Source organism: Choristoneura fumiferana, chromosome 12 (genome assembly GCF_025370935.1).
Source record: "Choristoneura fumiferana chromosome 12, NRCan_CFum_1, whole genome shotgun sequence".
NCBI lineage: Eukaryota > Metazoa > Arthropoda > Insecta > Lepidoptera > Tortricidae > Choristoneura > Choristoneura fumiferana.
In genome coordinates this window covers 8248454-8267894 of record NC_133483.1, presented here as the reverse complement: position 1 = coordinate 8267894, position 19441 = coordinate 8248454, and the positions used below count along the sequence as shown (strand labels likewise).

The 19441-nt window shown below is 35.8% G+C and overlaps 1 protein-coding gene across 2 annotated transcripts in view; it reads left to right on the top strand.

Moving 5' to 3' along the window:
* Positions 1 to 19441, top strand: part of LOC141433234 (uncharacterized) — a 337942-nt gene that overhangs the window by 71351 nt on the left and 247150 nt on the right. For both annotated transcript variants that reach the window (XR_012451908.1, XM_074095180.1), the window contains exon 3: positions 9111 to 9246. Coding sequence is in view for 1 of the 2 variants with exons in the window: in XM_074095180.1 (XP_073951281.1) it covers positions 9111 to 9246 (136 nt within the window). In the remaining variant the exon portion in view is untranslated. The remainder of the gene's footprint in view (positions 1 to 9110; positions 9247 to 19441) is intronic.

Genomic DNA, 19441 nt, shown 5'->3' with positions numbered 1-19441 from the left:
TAAGCCAGCCGCAATCAATCAGAGGCCACATTTTCACAAATAATATTAAAGCAGTTCCAATTTGCGATTAACTAGGTCGCTGTAATCAACGATAAGCTGTGAAGACTAAGTGTGCGTATTAAAATAGTAAAAATTAGGTAGTTCTGTAAAGGAATTGTGGGAATAATAACATCCCATATTATCGTGGCCTAAGTTTTACTGGATTTGCCAGACATCGATCTGCATTTTATAAATGTTGATAATATTATACTCGTATGTATGTTCAAGGTAATGTATATGTCGCAGGGATATGATAAAAACAGGGATTTGATCAAATTCCTCAGGGATATGATCAAGTCCCGGGACATGATAAAAAAACATCGCGTTGTATCATTTCCCTTGCGGTATTCAGTGATTTGATCAAGTCTCCGAGCAGCTTTAGGGGAATGATAGAATTATAGCAATGGCTGATTGATTTCTTCATTTCCCTCAGCAATTTGATCAAATCCCCGAGCTTGTTTATTGTTGTGTATGTGTATAACATGTACATGTTACCAAAATGATTACCTAATAAATATTTTGTATCTTTGTATGCTTATTATTTCATGTCAATAAATAAAACGTATTTCTAAAACTATATAGAGCCTGTCAATTGGCGGTTGCGGTCTTGATCCCCCGCTCGTACCAATGAAAAGACCTGCGCCCAGCAATGGGATGTATATAAACTAATGGTGATGATGATGTATAGGGATTTGATCAAATTGCTGAGGGAAATGAAGAAATCCATCGGCCAATGCCATAATTCTATTATTCTCCTAAAACGGCTCGGAGACTTGATCAAATCACTGAATTCCGCAAGGGAAATGATACAACGCGATGTTTTTTTATCATCTCCCGGACTTGATCATATTCCTGAGGAATTTGATCAAATCCCGGTTTTTATCATTTCCCTGTGACATATATACTGATGGCAAAAAGCGGAAACGTAGTAACCGCCACCTGGTCAAAAAATATATTATTGCATATTCGGAATCAGCGAATTTTTCTGCGGCGAATTTTTCATAGCTCTGCGACGCTTAGAAAAAACTGAACACCAATTCAAAACGAATGTATTTTTTTGACCATTGCTACATCTAATTGATGTGAACACCAAAAAACAGCAAATTTGTAACCATGTAACCTTACGCTAATTTCGATTTTGCATATTTCTACGAGTACAATGGTTGCAGCGTTGCCGAAATTCTGTTCAGTGGCGGATACAGCGTTTATGCATGTAGTGAAAAACTGAATCAGGACACTTACTGCATTTTATCGTACAGTATAGTCTATGATTGATGTTTACTGCATTTAACGTGAAAGTGATTTAATAAACATTAATTAGTTACAGCACTTGAAACACATCGTGAAGTAGGCACGACTTCACTTTACGGCAATTAAAATATGCGCCTGCGGGAGTTTAGTGGTCGCTTACTGCCTACGAATCGGTCCGCTGGTGATCGCCAAGCAATAGGTCGTGCGTAGTGCGAATTTTGTGCGTGCAGTGTCTGTATTTTGTTTAGTTCTAAAGTGTTTTGGCAGGGTTTAATCTTATTTTACTGTTGGACATATTGTTGGACATAAATATTTATCATCTCAGCTTAATCCTCCGTAATCCATTTGACCTAATGTGTGTGTGTGTGTGTGTGTGTGTGTGTGTGTGTGTGTGTGTGTGTGTGTGTGTGTGTGTGTGTGTGTGTGTGTGTGTGTGTGTGTGTGTGTGTGTGTGTGTGTGTGTGTGTGTGTGTGTGTGTGTGTGTGTGTGTGTGTGTGTGTGTGTGTGTCCAACACATTAGGTAGCATAGTGAATTCAACACTAGACATTAGGTTGTGTTCCTTTGAGGATGAACTCTTGTTGTGTTTCTGTGTGGTTTGGGCCGGTTTTGGCCGGTGGCATACTTAACACATTTCAGTCAGTTCTTTTATAGAATGAGATGGCATTCACGTCATAACACATTCCCTGTTGAAATAAGTATGCAACTGGTTACAGCATTTACGTTTTATGGATTTTTTACTGGTCGTACAATTTCCATACATTACCTTTTTCATTTACAGCGTTTCATCGTAACGAAAATAAAAGTGCCATTGGCGTAAGCGACACTAAAAAGAAAGCTAGTGATTTTCATTAGGTTTTGAGAATGAATGAATAAAAGTAATCTATAAGTTATGTATTTATTCCAAATTTCGAGTATTTCCGTTGGTAAATGAAGAAGTTTTTTGGCTCTGGTGTTAAGATTGCAGTTTGCCATAGATACATAAAAATGATTCGCCATAATGTATGTTTGCGCGTTAACTTCCGAACGAACTGCACCAATTTTTTTCTACAGAAAATCCGCGTTGCTGCACACACTGTGTAGCAAAATATGCTAAATGGAGACCCTTTTTCGGTGACTACACTAGTGTCATCACCATTATGATGTATTTTGTTGTATTTTATTGTTTTATTGTTAACTTAAGTTAAATTAAGTGTTCGGTGGTGATACTGTCGGGGCCGTTAACGGAGCCAAAATGGCAAAAACAGAACCCTTATAGTTTCGCCGTGTCTGTCTGTCTGTTTGTCTGTCTGTCTGTCCGTCCGTGGCTTTGCTCAGGGACTATCAATGCTAGAAAGCTGCAATTTCGCACGGATATATAATATAAACATATTATGTAAAGTATGCCGACAAAATGGTACCACAACAAAAAAACAGGTTACCTCCCATAGACGTAAAGTGGGGGTGATTTTTTTTTCTGATCCAACCCTATAGTGTGGGGTCTCGTTGGATAGGTCTTTTAAAACCATTAGGGGATTTCTAAGACAATTTTTGAAAATCGAGCGCCCCCCCCTCTAAAATCTAAACCGGAGGATGGAAACATTTAAAAAATCAAGATGGTAATAAGTATATCAAACTTACAAGGAAAACTATAACGGGTAAGTTTGCTTGAGAATTATTATTATTTTGTAGTTTAAGAGTAAATAGCAGCCTAAGGTATAAAATATACCTAAACTTGGAAGATTCCGTATAAAATACGAAATAATTCGAAAAATATTACTTTTTTTTCGTAATGGCTACGGAACCCTATTTTGGGCGTGTCCGACACGCTCTTGGCCGGCTTCTTTCTTTCAAATTGATGCGCACATTATACTGTTGCGTTTCGAACTTAACCAGAGCAACTAGATCAAATTCGTAGATCTACTGATTTTAGGCTTTGTACCTACGAAATTTCACAGCAATCTTACTTTTGAGCAATATAATACACATACGCACATACATTTACATACATAATGCAAAAGAATCGCAACATAACTAAACTAAAAACAGCAAACAAGTTTATTATTATATTACTACAAACTACTAAGTTTTAGGATAGTCATTCATCACAAAATAAGGCTGGTGTCATATAAGCCGTTGTCCCTTACTGTTGATGGGTCGGATGAAGCCATTCTGCGGGCCTAATTGGCGAACGGTGGCCAAATACACCTGACTGCCCGAATTAGGCAGATTAACTATGTATGCACTGTTCATACTATTAGGACGACGATTAGGCTTATGCACACGCCTTTAATGGATGTTATGTTTTGGCGGGTTTCATAGACGAAAATTGTTTGACGTTAGGTTAGTTTATATAAAAAAGGTTTTCGAAAACGCCACGTGACCACGTCCGACCATGTCCAGAATTTGTAGCGTAAGACATCTTTCCACATTAGGCAATGATATTTCAAAGTATGTAATCCCTGTTTACTGTTTATATGTAATATCATTGACATTAGATCTTGTATACTCTGTTCCAACGGCAGGCAAAAAAACTTACTATGGAAAACATTTCGCACCTATCTCTCAACGTCATTCTAAAACATGATAAAATAATTTTTATTGACTTGAGTGGGAACTAACAGCCCATACTTTGGAAGTTTGTACTAAGAACTAAGAGCAAATGATAAACAAGTGCATTGAATATAATAATAATAATAATCTTTATTTAGCAAAACACAAAAATCATTACAGGATCTGTACAATATTAATGTAGCTATATTTAAGTACTTAGTTCTTTAGGTTTGTGTTACTATTTAACATGAGCGTGATTGAACAATGTTCCTTACTCCCCGTACTACTTTAAACTGTATCACGGTGAAGTAAGATTCGTCATCCTATTAATTTAGGTTATATCAATATTGAAAATAAAAGTTACTGCAGTCTTGATTTATTGAGAGTAAGACAAATAAGTACATCTGTTGCTAATTGCTAATAGGTACATCTAACTTAGAGGTAAACAAGTAGTATATGCATAAATTTCAGATGAATCTACATATTGCATACAAGTAGAATATTTAATACTGATCTAAGTATCTATCATGTCAATCTATATTATGTGTGTGTATAAAGTGTGTCAGGTGTGTGTACATGATTGTATATGTATATGTATGTATTAATGTATATATGTACAATTAGCCCGTTTGGATGTACGCAAGTGAGTGAGTAGATAAAATATAAACTTTAATGTTCGTTTTTTCGCCTGCCGTTGGAACAGAGTATTTATAATAAATTATATAGTTCAAAAGGAGAATAGGGCAATGAGTTTATTCCTATGCAAGTCATAAGCCACCCTCCTGTACCTAATCCAATTTAAGTTTTTCGACTGATTGCTAATATTAAAAAAAAATACCTTAAAAACTAAATGATGTGAAAAGGGTGTTTGCGATTGGACAGACCTCATTTGATTTCACTGGTATAGGTAGTGCTACGAGAGCTAAAGTGAATGAATACACACACGGCTTCAAAAATAACTGATTGAGAATAAATGAAATTAATGAGTAAATGTCAAAATCCTGCTGTCATTTTACACGACATGTTTTTGTGTACGCAACCTCAACTCTGGTAGTACTACTAGGTATACTGGTAGTGGCCGTACAAAATGCAAAAAAGTAGCCAAAAATAAGTATTCTCTCTCGTATATTTGAATACTTGGCAGCATTATTATGCTTGTACTGACTACTGCAACTTTATAGAACTACAGTTTACTTGCCGTTCTTGCGGCGAACGACTCGGTAGATTTGCTTTGAATGAGCCATACTCGAGTTCACTGCTTGCCAAATCACCTACCGTCACATTTTGTTGATCTATATAAATAAATAAAATAGCCCCTAAATAAACGCTCATGTTTTTGTGTCACGTTACCCATTCATATGGGGATAAGTAATAAATAACTTAAGAATAACTCTTTTTGTATAAAGTATAGTAAGTGTACAGAACAGATATGAAATTCTAGTTTTTTAAATTCTGTGGCTCCTGTGAAAAGTAGTACAACTCGGAAAGTGCTACTTTTCAGAAAAGTAATTTGAAAAAAATCTTTCTTCTCTTTTCTTTCTCTTTCTTTGGGGTCCACTTTATACTATTCGATGTTATTTTTATTTTTTTCCATCTAATGTTTTTTTATGTGTATCGAATATGTGTAAATAAATGTTTCTCTCTCTCTCTCTATCTCTGTCTCTTTCAACGCAGCAAGCGTAACCTACTAACCTAAGCAATGATGGAAATTAAGTGGAATGTCAAGCTTTATTTTCGTAAAACTTCGATTTTCGATATTTGAAGATATGCAAGGATTTAGATGAGATGTATCAAATGTCACGAAAAATTACAACTAGCTTAAGTGTGTAATAATTCATATTAGGACTTATTACTACGCATGAGGGTAATGAATGTCACTGTTTGAACAACTGTTGTCACGTAATTAAAACGGTTTACTAATGTTTCGGCGAATAACGTTTGGCAACCTGTTTCATTTCGCAACTTTTCATTTTCCAACTGTTTGATATTTCTGAAACTGTAAATATTTAAGGATTTTTATAAAACTAACCTAACCTTACCTAAAGGGTTCTACACGATGGCCATGAAATAAATCCTGAAATATTTACAGTTTTAGAGTTTGCGAAATGAAAAGTTGCGAAATGAAACAGGTTGCCAAACGTTACGTTGCGAAAAGGCAGTGCTCGAATTAAAACATTTGCTTTTATTGATTCTGCTTGAATTTTATTATTACTTTATAAACAAAATAAAATGTAAAAAATATATATTTGCATACCACTATTGCTCAGCAGTGGGACAGAATAGGCTAATAATAATAATAATAATAATACCACTATTCATGAAATAAATCCAGTGCAATATCAAACTTTTATTTAAATAAAATGTGCCTTGTTTTAAAGGGGATATTTTTTTATTAAAAGTAGATCTCTAATTCATATTTTAGTTGTAAACTGTGTATTATCAGAAAAAATGTAAAATAACGATAAAAGGTGATAAGTATAAATATCACTTTCGTAATTATGACACGTTGATAGTAAATTTATCAAATATTGTTCAGTTTCTTTACATTTGTGTGGGTGAGGTGAGCGTGAGGTGGGGAGCACACCCAGGAGAGGGGAGCAAAGATGCTTATTTTTAACATCGCTCCATAATAGTTAACTTGTCCACATATAAAAATCGATTATATATACATATTTTAAGCTAATTTTATTCAACTATTAATTGTTTAAATGAGTATTTAATTTGTCTTGAGCGCTGGCGCTTTGTGAAGGTACCGGCGATAAAATCAAAGCGCAATTACTCGAATCACGCCATTTATTTAACTTATTATAATTATTTCTTCATCACACTTGCTCGCAGGCTACCACGGTTGCAACCCCCCAAATAAAACCCTTGATCTTTTGTTCTTGTCATGAAACCCAAGGTCGGTAATTGAGTCATTGCTCGTACTAATACTGTTGCTGCTGCACGACCTCCAGGAGGACCTCTCGCACGCACGTCAGGCACATGCTGCGGAGGGGGAGGGCGGTGGGGTGCTGGCGCTGCCAAGAGCGCAGCCAGCGGTATCGGCAATTTTGGAAAAAATATTAGTTTTTCTTTTACAAATATATTTATTATATACAATTTTACTCGCAAATGTGATGAAACACATTGTATGTCGCACGGGCGGTACTAGAATTACGAACATCGACTCATTAAAGCCCTCAGTCTTCGACTTCGGGCTTCTAATAGACTCCGACATAAGAATCAATGTAAAAAAGCGTTTAAGCATTAAACGCTTTTTTGTAAAATATGGTTTCCTATCCACTGACAACAAAAACCAAACAACAAAGACTAAAATCGGCTTTAAAAGTTCAATGAAGAAACCTACAATAAATTAAAGGAAACTCCTCAGAAACAAAATTCACCAATCACTTCTATTATATTAACTAAATAACTCAACCGAGTCTCCGAACCCTCACAATATTGGAAATTGAAGCTCAAAATATACAGGAAAAAGCGGAGTCAGAAGACGATTATTCGATACAATGGGGAAATTCTACCGACGCAAATTTCCATCAGGCGTCTTATTTATAAAAATGAGCGTCTCATAAATGAGGTCAATAACCCTTTAGACTGGCTACTCTTTTTGTCATCACAGATAATAAAAACTGGAATTAAAATGAGCAGAGTGGTCAGTGTAAACAAGGGAGGCTGCCAGTATTTTCCATTGGCCGATCGATACGGAGAAATGGGACACAGGATAAGTGTACGCCGGAACATTCAGTTTCGGTTTCGGTTTTGGCGACTTTCGGCGTTAAAGTTTCAGTTTAATTTTTGTTTCGACAGAAAATTTGCCAAAATAGGGGAATAAAAACGAAACTGAATTAGTGGGCTTTCATCGACGTTCGAGAGCAATCGGCGACGTGGAGTGGCTCTGCCACCGCCTCATTTGCTTATTCTACATCAAAGAGGATATACAATTTTTTGGAGCTGTTCAATTTTAAATTTATTGAATAATCACTTATGTTAACACAACACATTTCATTTATAAAAAAAAAAACAAGGTTTCGGTTTCCGCTTAGTTTGAAACTAAAAAATAACGGTTTCGGTTACAAATATTAGTTTCGGTCGGACACTAACAGGATATTACCAGACGCTTGAATAGATTTTTTTTTAATTACGCTCCGGCGCTTTTGGGCGCTCAAGTGTTGGAATTCACGTTGCGGTTGAGCGGCAGCGAATCTGAACGGTGTTGTGATTTGCATTCAATGAAACGTCCCTTTTTCTTTACTTTGGTGATTCGTTGAGCTGGAACATTAAGCATTGGTTTTGGAAATCAGGTTTGCATCGCGTGATTGTATAGCTCGTCAATAATTGTACAAACCGTCGTAGACAATTGAATAAACTAGAGTTCCCTAGTCGTACAAGAAACCCTTATGGTTTCACCATGTCTGATCGTTCATCCATCTGTCCGTTCGTCCGTCTGCCCGCGGCTTAGCTTAGCTACGGAAGCTGAAATTTCGCATGGATATTTATATTAACCACGCGGATAGCGGATATATATAATTTATGTTTCCAAGGATACTACTACGGATTCATATATATATGTGGGAATGAGGGTGGATTTGCGGACAAATGATTTGATGGACAAGAGCGGACGGTATGACCAATGATTTCTGTGAAAGGAACGAGATGAGCGAATGAGTGAAAGAGAGTTGAGTTACGATCGGGTGAGTCTAGTTGCTGCATGTGTTTTCTGTTTTATTTTGCTATTTAACGTATTCCATTTAATTTTTTTAATAAACTTTTTCTTACTTTAATTTCGAAAAGTTTGTTTCCTTCAAACGATCCCACATATAATATATATATTAATATTTTATTTTTAAAAATATTAATATATATATATATATATTAATATTTTTTTTACCCGACTGCCTGAAGTACGGTTATTGCGGTACTACCTACGAAAAATACGGATGGATTATTTTCTCACTCAAACACATAGTATGAGATTCCGTTGGATATTTAGGTCTTACACAAACTATGGGTTTGATTGTATGATAGAGGCAAACGAGCGGGGTCACAATGGCAAAGCAAAAAAAAACGATTTAGATGAATCCGTAGTAGATATCCTTGGAAACATAAATTATCAACTATTTAGGCTTGCAAAGTATCTGCAATCTTCTGTAGTTGCGGGTGTCCCATGATTAGTGGTGCTTACTTACCATCAGCTCACTTGCTCATTTGCTGCCCTATTCAATTAAAAAATCTATTATTTTATCGTATAACGTCCAATGCGTCCATGGTAACAGTTCTTGTTTGTTGCAGGTGTCTCGCTCAACGTCCCAACAGGTGGCACTGCGCGAGGCGACGCGCGCGCTTGCTGGCCGCTACCGCTGCGAAGTATCCGCCGACGCACCCTCCTTCCACACGCAAGTGCGCTCCGCCTTCATACACGTCGTCGGTAAGTCGTAGCAGTACATAAAGCGGTTTTAAATATTGTATTTTTATTGTATGGGCAGTGTTGCCCAAAATTAATGGTTTTATTATTATTATTAAAGCGAAAATAGTTCACAGTGACCTTGAGTCTAAGGGCGGACAAGGTCACCTCTCCAGCGCGCAACGTGTCCACTCATTTTTTTCACACTGTTATGGAAATGACATTATATTTAAAATGTGATTTTGATTTAATTTGAAGATTAAAGTAGGTATAATACACCGAAAAGTGAAAAAAAAACTCGAATTGCTTGAACCAGTAATAAATAGTAGGCAAATAAAAAAACCGCAATATTACTTATACCATATTATTCTTGATATAAATAAGTACCTAATTAGTAACTTTTTGAATCAGCCCACATATTCTTGAAGACTTCAAAATATCTGAATTTAATTTAATTTACTTATACTTACACACGCTATGCACAGAGAATGTTAAATGTTGTTAGTTCAGTGTACTGTGGTATCTACGTTTTTACCTAAATTATGTCAGTACAAAAAAAGGACATATTGGCATAAGGTGTCGTAATATAGTTCCAAATATGGTGAAAACCCAAAATTGTTGGTTAGCTCGGCATACATAGTGTCGATTTGACCTGTCAAAGTACCTAACGTAAATTCTTTATTATTATAAAGTTTGGAATGGTTAAGTACTATTGTTCAAAAAGATTTCTCGAAAACCTCGTATTAAGAGGACCTTCTTCAGTATTGAATTGCGCTAGTTTCCCATGAGTTTGCTTCCTCATACCAACTACCCTATTTTCATCCCCTTGCTTCAGGCTAAATGCAAATTTTCGCAAAGATCGGTTGAATAGTTGACCCGCAAAAGCGGAACAAACTCGCTATCTCACTTATATTGCTACATTCATCTCATTTTACTAACCCCGTAAAAAGATACCCAATTTCCATACAAATTTCACAACGCTATCCAATCCGTTCAAAAATTGCAATAACAACAACGTGTAGCCGTATATGGCTTAAGTAGAAACTATCTATGCATTATGTAATAAAAATTCAGGTTACTACGAACTATTCAGTTATAAAACTAGAACCGGTTTTTCACTGTCCATTAACGTGAAATTGTTTTCTTTTTAATATCCTTGGACTCGTGTCATTGTCACATACTCATACACATAATTTGCGATATATTTTTAATAAGACTAAATTTGGTAGAAAATAATTATAATCAGCGGCACAAAATTTGGTCCTGTATACACACAAAGTTACCTATTATTGCATACATTTGAGGGCCAGATTTTTTGCCGTTCAGTATACTTTTATCCATTTAACAGACGGGTTTAAATTCTCTTTTCTTTATTTAATTCGGATCTTAGACTAATGCAAAATACCAATGATGAAACTCTTTCATCGTCTCTTTTATCAACGTCCTATACGAATATCATGTTATGGTAAATGATTTGCGTAGCCTTCGATCGGTCCCAGAACCGCTGGCTCATCGCCGGAGTTCTTCATGTCTTGCAAAACGTAAAACACACACGTTGGGATGTGTTGGCTGATATGATAGAAAGAGTTCGCAGGAAGACTAGGTTAGGTACGTATTGAAATTTACAATGAAAACGGAATATTTGCATTGAAGTGAAGAACTTGCAAAAGTGTTGTTGGTTACTTCGACACGTAACCAATTAGTTACTAGTTTAAAATTAGTAATCCTATTTGGGCTGAATAGGTATAAATTTAGTAACAAAAGCTAAGTAGGTACTACTGTAAAAGCTAAGTAGACTGGTTTTTATTTGGATACTTATACGGATAGGGCCAATTAAGAGAAACAAGTTATTTCAATTGATTATATAACTTGTGTATTTTATCCTTCCCATTCCCTAATCATACTAGTACTTAATTGAACCATTTTGATTATTATATTTTTTATATTATTATGTCGTGGCTCCCTATCTGTTTTCGCCGAAATTATCTTATTTTGACTCTTTTATACGAGTATAGCATATACTCTTTATTCTTGCAGGTCCTGAACACCTTTTTAGAACGTATTAGGTTCCTAGTTAGTTCTTCCTTTAAGTTCCACTACTATAATTCCTTTGCTGTTGTAACTTCAATTCTTCTCCCTTGGGTGTCAGAAAAGGAAATTTTTCAAATAAAACATTTCTTTTATTATTATTTCGTATTAAGTTTTTGTTCCAAAATCGATATTAAGTTTTTTTTAATATCGATATTACAGAATGGTGTAACTGTGGCAACATTTGGGTGTAATGAAATGAGGGCTATCGCGAATGAATTCGCCGCTAATAGTGCAGGTCTCCGAAATGTCAAATCTCATAGTTTTAGCTACGCGGGTTATTTATGATTACGTGAATATTTTGCACTGAAATTAATTATGGCAATATGCGTTCCGGGCAATGAATGCCTGTGAGACATTTTTGTCTTTCGGAAACAACAAAACGGGGACTATGCAACACTGTGGCATGCTCGATATTTTTATGGTACGGTTTTAAGGTGTATTAAATATGATTTTAATCTAAACTTTGTTTTCACGCCCGTAATTTAAAGCCATACTAAAACACGCAACAGTGCGCCATCTAGTGAGACAAAAACATGATAGCCCTCATTGCTTTAAATTACAACACATGCAAAAAATACGATCCTACAAGCATCACTGCAGGGGAGGAAACAAGATTAATCGCATCTTAGTTAGATAGATATCCAGGTTACACACACGCCTAGATTGAATGCAGTTTTAATATTCTCTCGTAATTGAGCTTATTAATCTTATTATTCACATTAAACACAATACTTGACATAAGGGCGAAATTCACAGTATCGTATTGAAACCCATCACGATCCGACAACATTGCAATAAGATCGAAAATATATGCGCCGAATAAAAGTCCGAGCTCGCCGAGCTACGCATTACATCACCCCGATGTAATGAGCAAAATTTATTTTTTCCGTCAGCCGGCCAATTTTTCGGTCAGCCTTTTTGTATGCCGGAATTTTCATGGGCAAACTTATTGCGGATCGCGAATTGAAACATCCCATTTCTTTGAATATAGCTAATTTAGTGGCCTCCCTTGCTCGCCGGCAAGCATTTTTTACAAGGGAGGGAAACTTTCCCTGATACTCTTTCGTAGTCGTACAACTTCGCTGATGAGAATTCGCTGTAGCCGCTCTGACGAATTAGCAAAGTTGCCGTTTGTTATGATAATTAATAACAACGTACGCAGTAAACCACGAAATTTAGAACGGAATTTTTCATTTAGAAATTTATGCGAACTTTAGAGCTGTAAATAAAAGGAATGCCATAAATTCTATAGTACCAGAAGACATTAAAAGCCAAGCACTCTAACATTTTATATTCAAGTTTGAACGGGAAAGATTCAACTGAAATTTATTCCGCCTACGAAATCTAATGAAAATAAATTTCAAGGGATGATTTTTATGTTTTTGTTAAATTTTGGTATGGGCCAATCGCGTTGTAATTTTTTCATTATATTAATTTTGATCGATGATTCTAGAACTCTGCTGAAAGTGAAGCGTGTGTTATTTCAGGATGTCGATGTTAAATTTGTAAGTCCTCCACGTACATTTTCATAATTTGCAAGTATATTTTCACAAATATGTGGTGACTAATTTGAAGAACTGATTTAGCGCCATACTTAAGATCCTACCTATTTTCCACTTGAATATTAAGAGTATTTCTCCGTTACCCAATAAGTATATTACTTCGGCATTATACTCGTACACATAGGAGTGTTTTGTTTTTATCTTATTAGTTTGTTTCGTTTAGAAGCCCGGCGACTTCAGAAATGAAGTTTGCGGTTCCGTATCCCGCGAGGGCAAATAGTTCTGATTAGCCCGCACTCCGGCCACGGAAAGTTTGCCCGGTAAGTATTAAAAATTATTATCCCCATAGACTAGGAGCATTAGATTTTATTTACTAAATATTTATCAATGTTATAAATAATGTAAGACTCGACGGTAATTAAATTGTATTTTCGGAGTCACAGCATTTTTAATCTGATGCATTTTTCGGTTAGCCCGACTAAAAGACTAAACTAACGCGTAGTATTAATTAGCCCGCTGAGTTTGGTAATCGTTTAATAATTATTATGTTGACTAATTTATTAATTGAACGGTAACAACGCAATATCCGCAACAGGCTTCGTCAACAAAACAAATTGTAGATCCGCAACATGCTTCGTCATTAGTCTAACCTAACTTAACCTAAACCCCTAAGCAATCCCCGGACCGATGCAATCCAGACCCAAAAGTAAAGTAAAAAGTAAAGTTTAATAATTAGGTGGTTATTTGATAAATTTGGCGGCTGCTCGCAAAATTCGCAAAAAGATCGCAAATATTTTTTGGTATTTTTTTCATTCTATTTATTTCTTAATAACATGAACAATCAAATGCTGTAAACAATTCTCATGAAAATATTATCATCCACAATTTACTGTTGTAACGAATAATCAGAATCATTTTTGTAATCAGATGTGCATTTGAGTCATACTCGTGCATAATACAGTCTAACCTAAACTCTACACAAGAAACAACCCATTCGGAAAAACTGCAACTTTATCTCCACTTTACAAGTGAAACAAACTGGAAAATTATGTATGTATCCATTGTTATAAAGACAATGCCATGTCGGAGTTCACAGTACAACAATAAAATGCGTTTATATCAATTGCTCTTTTAAACAAAATAACACTTCCACTCATAGTTTATAGTGCCACTTCCCACCCTATTGCTGTCTTATCGCTTCTACCGTCCATACAACCCCCGTAAACTCCAAGTCTTTTGACATAAAAGTGTATTCGTTAAATTTTTTACAACACTACCAAGCGAATGATCTAGTAAAATATTATGTAGCAGCGGTACCGTTGGTTTATTCTTTATGACAGCGATACGCGTGGAAAAATAAGAAAATTGCTACTGACCTTCTCTTTGGAACGTTATGTTTTCTTCTTATTTGCTGGTTAAGTTTGTCCAGCCTCAAAATTGTATTTGAGACAAATAATGTGCTTACAAAACTCAATTAGCGAGTTAAATTTGATAAATAAATCCAAACTTTCCCACAGTATCGAAGATCTAAGATGTAATAAGAAGATTAGTATTTGGCTGAAAGTATGCGCAACAAAATCAATAATGTTAGGTATTTGTTTATGTCAGTAGTGCGTTTGCTTAATGAAACATAAGATTACGTCATGCCATGTGATGCAGTTGGTAGCACCACAGATATAGATTACACACTAGATAACGCAAACACCTCAATCTGTATGAAAACCAACCGTGTCACTTTTTTATATCTACTGTGACGTCTCAAGAGCGAATTAGCGATGTGAATTCCCCGATGTCCACGCAAAATCGATTCAAATGCGCCGCCCGCCCGCGCCGTGGGGCTCGAGTCAGTCACTAGTCATGATTAGTCAGTTAGCGGTCAGTTTTTGTAATGGGCAAACCCAGAGGTTAGGCCGGGGTTTGAAGTAGATTCATTTGCGTAATCTAGTGTAATCTATATCTGCGGGTAGCACACTTGGCGCGTATAGCGAGGTGATACGCGGGTACCTTCAGAATAGCGCAGACAAAATTAGTGATAATGGCGTTGCTACGGACACGTGTTAGTAGTGTCTAGGCATCCTCATCCTCATTCCAATGATATTCTAAATGCAAAGGTTGTAAGTCTGTTTGTTTGTTTGTTACCTCATCACGTCTAAACTTTTCGAAGATTCGGTTTGGGTTATTTTTTGGGGCATTGGATATTTTTATCCCGGAAAATTGCATAGTTCCAGTCGGATACCGATAAATGAATTCTACGCAGACGGAGGCTAGTATAGTATAAAGCTTGTCACAATATTTATGTCTATCTGTAGCTATTAAATTGTTTCGTACTATTTGACTATGGGGTTTACTCGAAGAAAATGAACTGCAACATTCTAATTGTATTAGATCTGCCGGCTGTAATTTTTTTTTCTGTAACTAAGTATGCATTAAAACTTACTGCAAATAACTAATAAATCTTCCTTGTGGCAAACATAAATATAGCAAAAAATATCAAAAGAATAGTGGTGGTCATAATAAAACTAATTAAATGAGGGCTATTTGTTGATTTTTTGTAAGCAACAACACGGAATCGCCCGGGAATAATGGTTGCGTGTAGCTGACTGACGAACAGACGGGCACATGTCATGATGAGTGATATTAAGATCAGTTTTTTCCTTGTGTGCCGTGTTAGCTAAATGATTTCTATTTGGAGTGAAGAATGAGTATTTGTTAACCAAGGAACTCACCCCGCTAACAGACTATTTTTTGTGGTGTACCTACCTATTATTTTTTGTATAACTTGAATTTTACAGCGCATGCATTGGTGTTTCAACTGCAATGCTGTAATTTTTTGTTGACAAATGAATAAATCAATTTTTCACCTCAGCACTCAGCAGTCAGCACCTCAAACAGGCAGGTTTTGCTATGAGAATCCAGTGAGCAAAATGCAATTTTGCTCACTCCGTAAGACAAAGTAACTTTTTAATTATTATTTTTTAAATTCTAGACAGTGCTGGGTCCACTCACTGAATTACAAATAACTGAACTTCACTTTGATCTGGCACTTTCACTTCAACACAAAACAAGCGAGAGATGGATCAAATGCGTTGATTATAATCTTAAATTGAATTAAATAGTAAGTATTAAAAATACATATAATCTATAATAAATTACACGAAAAAGAAATGTTTCCAAAATGTCATAATTTTCCCGCTCTTTTAATAAAGTATGCAACCTCGTTGCACGAAAGCCGCTGCTCTTGTTTTTTTTTAGTAGCGTTCCGTATACAGTCTACCTCTTAGAGTTGGAATAAATATTAAATTTGTAAATTTAAATTTGAATGAATTTGCAACTAAATCTATTAAATGTTTATTTAATATAGGTAACTCCTAATAAAAACATATTTAAAAAGGTTTAATAACGTTTAATAGCTATACGTTTTTTGTTCAAACTTTTTAATGACCCAAAGATGAGTTTTTTACAAGTTAGTAGTTTTAAGTTCAAATTACGATAATTACGAGATTTGTATCGTACCTACTGGACACTTTTTCGTTCCGAATTCCAAACCTCTCTACTTGCCGGACACTTTGCATTCTTAACTTTTTGGTGACTTTTGAAAGATGTAATGGCGACTGTACGTATCATTTTTGAGTAAAGGTTTTAAATTTGATTATTATATTTGTTTCTTAGTAATCGAATTATTAGTATATTTTTTATATTGTTTGTTTTGTAAATGGGTAAGTATATGTGATTTTACTCTAACCTATGTTCTCGCTGCTGAAGTGAAAAGTTTTTTGCATCTCGTGTGTTTGAATCAGTCACTGCTCTCAGGATTCTAACCTAGAATCACTCGCTACGCTCGTGATTCAATTATAGAATCCTTCACTTGCTCTTGGTTCAAATTCAACACTCGCACCAAAAAACGACCTTGCTCTCTTGTTGCACAAATAACGATTAATCATTTTATTCTAACTGTTACTTTCGTGAAGTACGAAGTAGTAAGAAGCTAGATTTTCATATGTTTTCTAGAGGCTTTTTGTGTCAACGTTTACAGGTTGCCGTGACAATATCTAAATGTATAAGACTGACTTGTTTATTTCGAGCCCGCGGTTATTCTAAGACCTATAATTTTCATTAAAATGATAAATGTTACTTTGCTTTGAAATTTGTGTCTAAAAGGGACTGTAAATTGTGGGCTGTGAGGAAATTTATAGACATTGAAAACGAGGAAGATTGATTTATGTTGGAATTAGAAGCAATCTAATAATCACTTTATTTGCTTGTAAAACATTTAGTTAAATCAAATTTTTAATTATCAAATCCAATCATAGCTAAGTTTATTTCAGTAAAGACCGACTCAGATTTTCAGCTTTAAAGAGTATTTCACTGATATAAATATATTAAAAGCATTTGAAGCAATTCGTTCGAAGCTGTGGTTCGAAGTACATAATTATTTCCGTGTTCTAGAACTTTCTTATTTCGCTAGCAATTTAAGTTGCCCGCAAAATGTCACAGAAATGATCCAAAGTAAGTGAAATAAATAAAACCAAAAGCAAAGTGAGTAAAATAAGCCGCCTGCGCCGTGAACTGTACAATTGAGCTCTGTTTGCTAGTTCCGGTTGTGGCAAGGTAATTGATAGTTACTTTTATTAATACTGAACATTGTATTTTTATTTCTCTAATAAAAAGCACCAGCAAAAATATTTAAACTACTCTAAAGAAAATAAAGGCACCGAGATTTCGTCGGTAAAACAAAATAATAAAAAATAAATGTTTGAATTCATTTTTTTTTATTATTATCCGAGACGTCCATATCCAACCAAACCACAGGCACGGATTAGTGTCGTCGTAGTCGAGTCGGGGGTAAAATGGGTTATAAGTTATGTGTAGTTTATTAATTGCAAGTGCAAGTTTCTTACAATTTGATCAAGAATTTATGCAACAGTAGTTTCTTCTCCTGCATAATAAATAATACCATGTTCTTGGCTGTACCTATTCGTGTTGCCTAAGTCACTTTTAAGTCAAGTCACATTATTAATCCCGCACAAAACCCGTGGGCTACGAATAAACTAAGTCTTCGCAGAGCAGACGAAGTCGTTGGTAGCAGTTAGCAGCTAGTTTAAGATAATTCTCTGTTAAATCAGATCACTATTGTCGCAGACTAATAATAAACTATACTCACGGGTATCATGTCAGGTAACAAAGCTTCTCATCAGTATTCTTCCAAATGAAAATCAAAATGGCGTCGTAACAACACGTTTATTATCAGCCTTTATGAGTCTAAGAACCTCGCGATTCGCGTTATCTACGTCGCTGAGACCTCGTGAAAGTTAAAAAGGTTCATGAATTAAATATGTCACGTCACAGTTACTGACCACAGCGCGTCCGGTGCTTGCTAGACCATCTTTTCATTCTTTCTAGGTTATTTTGTTTTGCATTCTCTGTGCAAGCGGTCTGGAATCCGATTTGTGTATCTTGAGACTTTGAACCGTTGCAGTGCTGGGTTTATGAAAAAGATTGAAGGATACAAGTTACGGTTGCGGGATTTTCATTCTTTACATAAGTCTTTGCTAGGAGGCATTTTTAATGGTCATAAAAATAAGGACTATGGTCAATTTATTAAATTTAGGTTAATTTGATTTCATCATCATCATCATCATGTCAGGCGAAAGACGTCCACTGCTCGACATAGGCCTCCCCCAAGGCTCTCCACTCAGACCGAACTTGTGCTTTCCGCATCCACCGCGATCCCGCGATCTTAACCAGGTCGTCGTTCCATTTTTTTGGAGTAGGCCTCTTCGTCTCCCGGTCCGTGGACGCCATTCGAGACCCTTCTGACCCCATCGGCCATCAGGACTAATCCCACTAATATTATAAACTAGCCGTTACCCGCGAGAATTCAGTTATCGCTATTCCGCAGGAACTATCCAATTTTCCGAAATTAAAACTATTCTCTGTCCTTCCCCGGGACTCAAACTATCTGTATACCGAATGTCATCTAAATCAGTTCAGCTGTTTAGACGTGATGAAGTAACAAACAAACAAACAAATATACAAAAAACAACAAACAAACAGACTTACAAACTTTCGCATTTATAATATAGTAGGAAAGTAGGAATAGGATGCGAAAGTTTGTAAGTCTTTTTTCTTCATCACGTCTAAACCACTGAACTGATTTAAGTAGATGAAATTTGGTATACAGATAGTTTGAGTCCCGAAGAAGGACATAGAATACTTTTATCCCGGAAAATTGCGTAGTTCCCGCGGGATATCGATAAACGAATTCTGCGCAGACGGAGTCGCGGGTAACGGCTAGTATTATAAATGCGAAAGTTTATAAGTCTGTTTGTTTGTTTGTTATTTCATCACGTCTAAACCGCTGAACCGATTTAAATGAAATTCGGTATATAGATAGTTGAGTCCCGGGGAAGGACATAGGATAGTTTATATCCCGGAAAATTAGATAGTTCTCACGGGATAGTGAGAACCGAATTCCACGCGGACGGAGTTGCGGGAACGGCTAGTCTACAATAATTTATTGACACTTCGGGCGCCGTCGTATTCCAATTGAGATCCGACTTTTACTGATGGAACCATTGCGCACAACATCTGTACAGTCAAGAACTTTAATTTTCCTTGGAACCTTT